The 8725-nt window shown below is 29.8% G+C and overlaps 2 protein-coding genes across 2 annotated transcripts; both read left to right on the forward strand.

Moving 5' to 3' along the window:
• The first annotated feature begins 1467 nt into the window (after positions 1–1467).
• Positions 1468–2484, forward strand: LOC105764070 (universal stress protein A-like protein). Its single transcript, XM_012582523.2, has 4 exons — positions 1468–1714; positions 1795–1904; positions 2002–2120; positions 2218–2484. Exons 1-4 carry the CDS (start codon positions 1531–1533, stop codon positions 2300–2302), a joined length of 498 nt encoding a protein of 165 aa, XP_012437977.1. The 5' UTR covers positions 1468–1530; the 3' UTR covers positions 2303–2484.
• A 2997-nt stretch (positions 2485–5481) lies between these two features.
• LOC105764071 (GTP-binding protein SAR1A) lies at positions 5482–8195 on the forward strand. The gene is made up of 3 exons (XM_012582524.2): positions 5482–5859; positions 6068–6199; positions 7583–8195. Exons 1-3 carry the CDS (start codon positions 5731–5733, stop codon positions 7901–7903), a joined length of 582 nt encoding a protein of 193 aa, XP_012437978.1. The 5' UTR covers positions 5482–5730; the 3' UTR covers positions 7904–8195.
• Positions 8196–8725: the final 530 nt, after the last annotated feature.

The raw sequence follows: 8725 nt of genomic DNA on the forward strand, positions 1-8725 counted from the left end.
ATCAAAAATTAAATAAAAAAATTAACAGATTAAACATTGCTTTCAAAACTTATAAATATCTTGTGAGATATTATAATCCAATATGACAATGGCAGAAAAGAAATCACATCAATCAAATCAATTATCCATATCGCTTCCGGGAAAAAAGAATATCCATACGTTACCACTTCCATCATTTTGTCGTACAGTTTGCACCGCTAATTGCGTGCTTGAATGGAGCTCCACCTTTTCTGCTTTAACACAAGGGTAAATTATTCCAACTCTCTCTAAATCTTCTTTAAAATTATATTTCAGTCATTTAACTTTCAAAAGTTACATAATAGTTTCTAACGTTATCAAATTGTTACATTTTCATCGCTCGGCCGTTAACTTCCATTAAAATAGTAACATTGCACCTTAATTTAAAGGGTTGATAGCTAATTTGATTTTAAAATATCAAAATGATTTTTTAACCGTAGCTCAAGGATCAAATTAGCTATCAACCCTTTAAATTAAGGTGCAATGTTACTTTTTTGACCAAAGTTAACAATTAGGTGACTATTATATAACTTTTAAAAGTTAAATGATCGAAATGATATTTTAGATGGAGTTTAAGGACAGGTGGTGTATAGTTTACCCTTAAAGATAATTGATCATTGAAGCCTAGATGTTGACCATCCAGATTTCTTTGAAAAATGATAATTTAATATTTAGTCCCTTAATTTGGTAACATTTTAATTTGATTTTTAAATTTTTTTTCCACATTAGTCTCTAAACTTGGTAATTATTTTTAATATTGGTCTTTGCGGTGATATAGCACTATGAGATTGTGCCGCACTATGGCTTAACTTTTTTTTTAAAATTATAATTTTTTATGTAATGATGTGATACGTGCCAAGTCATCGTGTGGATCGAAATTGAAAAAACTTGACAAGTTCCAAAACTAATATGAACCAAAATAAAATAAAATAAAAGATCCGAATTATGCTTTGATTTCGATTTAAGTTTCTTAAATTATATTGGGCTTTTATTCTATTGGTACATAAATTTATTTATTAGATTTAATTCAATTTCATTCATAACTAAAAAATCTTTGAACCAAGTTAAATTAAAATTTTAATTTATAATTATTTTTATTTTATAGCATAAAATTAAAATTTTATATTTAAAATAACCAAAATAATTTAAAAGTATTATCACATAAAATATTATTTTAGAAAATTAAAACTGATAAAATCAAATTAATTCAAGCCAATAAAATTCGTTTGGATTAAATTTTAAATAAAATAAAATAAAATATTCAAAAACTTTAGGGGGCTAAAAGCCTAGGTAAATTGAATTATTTAATAACATAAGGACTAAGTTGATAGACTCTCTATAATGAAGGGATCCACTAGTCACTTTCACCGTTTTTTATGCCAATCAATTGGCTCTGCTGGAAAGATTTTTTTTTCTCCTAACCCCAAAACCCAGCCCTTAAATGCTTCAACTTCCTTTTTCCTTCCTCATCTACAATTTCCTTAAGGTTTTCTTTCTTATACTGTAACAGCCATGGAAGCTGTGAACATGAAGAAAACAGACCCAAAAATAGTGGTGGCCGTGGACGAGAGTGATGAGAGCATGTATGCACTTTCATGGTGCTTAGCAAATTTGATTTCCCAGACCTCAACCAGCAACCTCGTCCTTCTTTATGTAAAACCTTCACCCCCTGTCTACTCTTCCCTCGACGCTGCAAGTAAGCCACCATTGCTTCTTTGTCTTCTTTGGTACTTCCTTAAGAACAAACAGATAATTAGAGGGTTTTTGGTTTTGCAGGGTATATGTTTTCCACCGATGTGATCGTAGCCTTGGAAAAATACGGCAGTGACATGGTGAATACAGTGATGAGAAGAGCCGAAGCTATTTGCAGAAAATCCACCACCAAAGTAAAAGCCTCTTTGTTTTTATAATCTCTACTTACTGTTTGATGATTTGCCTCTGTCATGGTTTATTGATGAACTCTGTGTGTGGGTGTGGGTGCAGATAAATGTGGAGAGAATCGTGGGGAGTGGAGATGCCAAGGATGAAATATGTAACATAGTGGGCAAAATCAAAGCTGATACGTTGGTGATGGGATGCCATGATTATGGTTTCTTCAAAAGGTATATAATAAAATTTCAATAAGCCAAGTGAGGTTTTTTTCCTTCTTGTTTAGTTGATGATGATATTTTCGGGGTCCCTGTTTTGGATTTTGAACAGGGCAATTCTGGGAAGTGTGAGTGATCACTGTGCTAAGCATGTTAAATGTCCGGTGGTGATCGTTAAGCACCCAAAGCAGATTTGAAGTTATCTTCACCATTTTTCTTCGCGTAATATCATCTGATGCTTCCTACAAGAAGCATGGTGTAGGTGTTAAAAGTTAGGCACTTTATATTGTACTTGTCAATTCCAGGAGTAAAATCATGTAGTGATTCCGCATAATGTTGTGCAGTAAAACTAGTAGGAAATAGATATATATCTAGCAAATATGACAGGATCAAATTATAACACTATTAACATTTATGGTATAAAAATATCTTGAAAATTATTATTTTTAATTGCAGTTCAATTTCAAAAAAGATTTCATTTACAAAATTTTAAAAATATTAACTCTGTGAAATAGTAAATGACATTTTTATATAGCAAATGTTAATTATATTTCAATTTGATTCTTTTTAGTAGTGTGGGACTAAATCGAATTAATTTGATGAAGTCCCTATAACAGAGGGGACTCTAAAGTACATTTACCCCAAAGTTCCTCTGCAACTAAAATCCGGGAATTTAATGATTTTTATGTAATATAATAGGGTAAACTATATTAATAGTGACTTAATTATTAGTATTTTTGTCTATCTAATTATGAAAAATTGTAAAATAGTTATTCAACTATAAAATTTATAAAATGATCCACAATTATTCAATTTTGTCTATTTTTTATCACTAGTTGGTTAATGATGATTGTTTTAAAATTGGCATATCAGTATTTTTATATTGTCATGATTTAAAAAAAAATCTAATCCTTAATATTAACACATCTTGCAAATTGTTTTTTATTATGTAGTTTTGTTATTCTTTGTGATCCTTTCACCTAAAAAGATAAGGAAACAAATTTATCGTTAAATTTAATTTAAAATATAAAAAATAGAAACACCTAAAAATTTAAGATAATAATTTTAATATTTTTCATTCATTTAAAATAAATCCTCAATGTCATAAAAAAATAAAGTTACAAAAAAGAGATCAAATATACAATGTGTAAATGTTGAGTGTTAAATCCTTTTAGAATCAAGACTAAATCGACATAATTTATAAATGTTGAGGGTTAAAATTGTTATTATATCAATTTAAAGACCTGTCATTGCCAACTCGTAACAAAAAAAAAAGAGATAAAATTAAATAATTGATCATTTTAGAACTTTTTATAATTGAGTGACCAGTAATTAGATAACTGCTAATGTAGTTTAGTGTATCAGGGAATTTTCTTAAATTATGTAGTCATAGTAGCGTATGATTTTCGTGAGTACGGAGGATTGAAAACAAATCTCTCACAAATAGTACCAAAACTTAAATAAGAGTAGTAGTAAGGAGTTTGATTTCTCTCCAATAAAATACTGAGTTTTAATGTTGAGTAGTAGTAAGAGTTTAATCCAATTTAATTGGGGTTTAATGTAATTATTAAAGGTCCTTTTATTTACATGTAAAAAATTTACGGATGTTTATTTCATAGAAAATAATTTGGTCAACGGAAAATGAAACGGAAAATAAACATTTTTCTTATAAAATGACTTACCCTTTTGTAAAGCGTAATATTATTATATTAACTTAAAACAAGTTTAATATTATTATATTGATAATAAATTTTATTTTTATTTTTAAAATATTTAAAATATTAATATAAAATATTATATCTTTAATATTATTAAACATACGTATTTAATTATTTATATTTAGTCATATAATAAATTATTAATATAATTTATTATTTTAATAAATTATTTAATATTTAAATTTTATTTTAATAGTAAATTTTAAAAACAATAATTTTAAATAATATTATTCACATATTATTGAAAATATCAATATTAATATTTTAATACTAAATATTTATTACAATTATAAATATATTAATAATAAATGTTTTTAGTATAAATGTTAAAATATGTCATAAGTCTATATACTCTTCACAAATTTGCAATTTAGTTTCGTACATTTATTTTCAAGAATTTAGTCCTCTACTTTCCAGATTTGAAAATCAAGTCCAATCACGACATTGTTGATTTTTTTGTCAATTTTGTTAATGTCACATTTTAAATAAAAAATGCTCAGTTGGTAGTCATGTAACTAAAAATAATCGTTGCAATGAACCTAAATTTAACAAAATATTTTTAATATATGTAAAAACAATGTAAAATATAAAATTATAGATATAAAATAAACTCAATTAAACAATGAAAAAATAGAAATAAAATCTCAAATGTATGTTTGTTTAATTGAAAAAGACTTTTATGAAATATTTTAAAAAAGAAAATATTTTACACAGATTCATCTAAACACCAGAAAATATTAACTTTTCCAGAAAAGTAAGTCATTTTCCGGAAGCTATTTTCCGTGAAACAAACGGAACCTAAATGTTAAAATTTTATAGAAAAAATATTTAATGAAAATTGTTATACCTTCGCCATATCATCTTATGTTACTCAACGCCCATGGTTAAAGCTAAAATTTAGCAAAACTCATCTCGCAACCTTACTAAAAGCATAGTCTCAAACTTGTCTCACCAAAACATTACATCATTTGATGTAGATTCATCAATCTTTCACCTCCTTGAACTTAACAATGTTTCAACCAGTCACATCATATAACTCCCTCACATCTACTCCAAAAATACTTGAGACGGATGCTAAAGAGGCACACATACGAGATCAACTATATAGCCTACATTCTATTCAGACCCACTATTACCCTTTAGAACCACCATCCTTCAGAGTTTTTTAAAATGCCCAATTGCCTCCAATAAGGTGTGTTTGATACTATTTCCTCACAATTATCCTTCTGGATTACATTCAAATTCATTTTGGCTGGAGCATGAGGCATCGCTAAAGAAGAAGTAACTACCCTGGACACAAGGTATTTAGTATACAAACGTGGGTTTAAAAGTAAATAATGAAATATATATCAAATTAAGATTCTTAAATATCATTTTCTAATTTCATCATTGCAAAATCTTAATATCACATCATCTCGAAACTAATATCTCATCAAAATTAATCTTACCGTAATAATAATATTCCACACTATATGCATTGTGAGTAATAAAATATTTTATATAACTTAATTATTATAATAAAAATAAATTCAATCAGTCGGCAAAAACTATAAATTCTTCAACCTGAGACGCCAATTTATGGAATTTAATTATGAAAGATTTAACATTTTTTTCAAATTCAATTAATTAAAATTTTAGCTTGAGCTCGACTCTATCAAGAAAGAACAAAGATGTAGATGTAAGCATTTTTATTTTATGGGAAACATCACTTCCTTGAAAATCAGCTGACCATATTTACCTCCCTAGCTCCTCGCTCTATGGATTTTTAGTCAAATTTGATAGTCATTTTCTTCTATGATATGAACCATATCAAGGGTTTGATTTGAATTAAGACGACCATCTTTCACGATTTCGAGCTCGACCCATTTCGATTCTCGGTATACCCAGACCCGAACCGTATTAAAACAATGTTTCTTTTGGATTGGTTCTACGGTGTTCTTGCTTCCCTTGGTCTATGGCAGAAAGAGGCTAAGATCTTGTTTCTCGGTCTCGATAACGCCGGCAAAACCACTTTGCTTCATATGTTGAAAGACGAGGTTCGTTTTCCCATTTCGCTCTGTTCTTTTTTTTAAAAAAAAAAAGTTTATATGATTTTGAATCTCTGAATCAATTTCCATCGCTTTTGTTAGTCTAATTTTTTCCAGGTTTATATGATTGGTTAACTAATTGAGAAATTTGAGTTTCTTTTCTAATTGGGAAATGAGGAAAGTTTTGATGTTTGATTATTGCTGAACTGTTTTGCAGAGATTGGTTCAACATCAACCAACTCAGTATCCCACATCGGAAGAGCTTAATATTGGGAAAATCAAGTTCAAAGCTTTTGATCTGGGTGGTCATCAGATTGCTCGTCGAGTCTGGAAAGATTACTATGCTAAGGTAGCTTAAAAGCTCAAAGTAAATGCTTTTCACTAACATGATGGTTATTAGTTTTAGTGATACAGCATTCACTGAATCTGTTTCCTTACAATTTCAATTGGCTGCAATTCTTAGTCATTTGTTTTCAGAGTTTTTAATCTCTTGTTTTTCCATTTTCATATCATTTTTAATTGGTAGATTTTGGTATATTTTTGTCATTGTTTGGTAATTTATACTTGCTTTCTTCACTATGAAAATAGGCTTCAAGAAATCATTTATTGTCAGGAGTTTAACCATCATTATTTATATGCTGTTTTCTTTCTGATTATATCATTATCATTTTGTTTTCATGTCACCCATTCTGCTTTTGCTTTTCTCTTTGATTACTGTTTTTCATATAAATGCACCCGAGCTATCTTCATGTACAGTCTAATAGTCAATGGAATTTTACTGTCTCGTGATGCATGAGAAACCAAAGAAGAATATCTCTAACATACTTTTATATGCTAATATCTTTATTATTTCATGGCCATAAATTTTCTGTAGGGATGGCCATAAAAGCTTATTTATTACATATGTATTACAATAGTTAGACATAAAATAAAGAATAGTTAGTACAAATTTAAACTTGAAATTAAAACGATAAGTAAAACTCTAGTAAAAAATAACTTTCAAAATCAGCGAAAAATTTTCCTCCTCTTTCCCCAAAACAAGCTATGTGAGTGGCTAAAAATTACTAATTGAAATTAGTTTATTGGTAACTTAAATACTAAAACATGGTGAAAAATAATACTCCCACCAATTGTAGCATAAATGATATGTTTAGCAGATTGACTTATTTCTCTAGTTGTTTAGGTTGAACACGGGTCTTGTACAGTAATGGAAAGCCTGAACTCTGGTTATCCAATCTGTTAGTAGTTGGCTTTTTGTCTTCTATAAAAGTGTGTCTTCTTAATATTTTATTCTGCATAGTGACCAAGTATTATCTGTGGAGCTGTAGCTTTCCACAACCTAGTAGCTTGCTGTTGGTTGCTCCTCGCTGAGGCGTGAGGTGGTTTTCTTTCCTTATTTCTGCTCAATGATTTATTTTTGCGCCAAAACAAGCCTCACCGTGGGCAATGTCTACCTGGGTGCTCAATAAGGTGATCTTGAATTGCTGGCTGGAAGTTCAATGTCATATGGTAGAAGTGTTGCGCACGGTTCTATCAACCATGGTCAATGCTTTCAAGCAACATGGGATTTTTCTGTTTTAGCTTTTAGTACATTCAGGAGATCCAATTATACCTTTTTCTCATTTCGATTGGTTTTCTGTTGTACCTTGTTCTTATCGTTTCTTGTTATAAGCTATATATTGTTTGCCTTGTCTCGAGTGTTTTACTTTGAATTGTGCATTTCTGGGTCAAGGTTGATGCTATGGTGTACCTGGTAGATGCCTATGATAAAGAAAGGTTTGCAGAATCAAAGAAGGAACTGGATGCACTCCTTTCCGATGAGGCCCTTGCCAATGTCCCGTTTCTTATACTAGGAAACAAGATCGATATACCATACGCTGCCTCAGAGGACGAGTTACGATACCATCTTGGGCTCACAAACTTTACCACCGGCAAGGGTAAGGTAAACCTGGCAGACTCAAACGTCCGTCCACTAGAAGTATTTATGTGCAGCATCGTCCGCAAAATGGGTTACGGCAATGGCTTCAAGTGGATGTCTCAATATATCAAATAGAGAAAATGGTCTCAAAGATGCAGTAGGAAAGATCTTACAGGGTGCCAAACCCCAAATTCCATAACTCCCAACTTCAGGGGGGACAAAGAAACTGTATTCATCAAACTGTTAGAAACTTAGCCCCTAAGTGGGTTTTAAATTGGATGTATTTGGTTTTGAATTTGTGTGATAGGGAGGTACTCATATCCCTCCTCACTCCCCTTTTTTTCCATGTGGCTACCAGAACTAGAAAATGGCAAGTTACTTTAACTTAATACAATTTGATCTTATTAATAGGTCTAAATTGTTGACACCATTAGTTGTTATCATTAAAGTTATGATTTGTTTTCCTGTCATTCGATTATGTAATGAGGGGCAAACTCATGGCCACTAGAGGTGAGTTTGTTTGGTTCGGTTTGCTTGTATTTTTTTTAATTTTTAGACTCATTTTGACAAAATAAATTTTATTTTGTGGATATTAGACATTATTTAATAAAGTTCTTCAAATTCTTTTTCATAAAATTTTTAACTAAATAGAAAAAAGGTAATCAACAACTATTTTAGAAAAATATATAAGAAATTTAAATTGTTTTCATTAATTTATATAAAATATTTATATTTACATGATAAAAATATAATTAATTAGAAATTAAATAATAATAATTCAATTTGGGTTTAACTTGCATTTTAAAAACCGTTGATTTTAAGTTTACTGATGTTTTCTTGGTCAACCCTAACGCCCACAGGCTACACTGGCATGAGCATAGCCCACAAGAACCCTTTGTTTCAACCACGCTGCAACTAGCACACAGCTCACAATATATTAATAATCCGAGACTGAGT

Source organism: Gossypium raimondii, chromosome 12 (genome assembly GCF_025698545.1).
Source record: "Gossypium raimondii isolate GPD5lz chromosome 12, ASM2569854v1, whole genome shotgun sequence".
Lineage (NCBI taxonomy): Eukaryota > Viridiplantae > Streptophyta > Magnoliopsida > Malvales > Malvaceae > Gossypium > Gossypium raimondii.

Excerpts from the sequence above, each read along its gene's own strand:
- LOC105764070 (XM_012582523.2), top strand. The coding sequence starts at position 1,531 with ATGGAAGCTGTGAACATGAAGAAAACAGACCCAAAAATAGTGGTGGCC. Across the intron at positions 1,715-1,794 it reads CTCTTCCCTCGACGCTGCAA|GGTATATGTTTTCCACCGAT; the intron begins GTAAGCCACCAT and ends TTGGTTTTGCAG. Across the intron at positions 2,121-2,217 it reads GATTATGGTTTCTTCAAAAG|GGCAATTCTGGGAAGTGTGA; the intron begins GTATATAATAAA and ends GATTTTGAACAG.
- LOC105764071 (XM_012582524.2), top strand. The coding sequence starts at position 5,731 with ATGTTTCTTTTGGATTGGTTCTACGGTGTTCTTGCTTCCCTTGGTCTA. Across the intron at positions 5,860-6,067 it reads TTCATATGTTGAAAGACGAG|AGATTGGTTCAACATCAACC; the intron begins GTTCGTTTTCCC and ends ACTGTTTTGCAG. Across the intron at positions 6,200-7,582 it reads GGAAAGATTACTATGCTAAG|GTTGATGCTATGGTGTACCT; the intron begins GTAGCTTAAAAG and ends TTCTGGGTCAAG.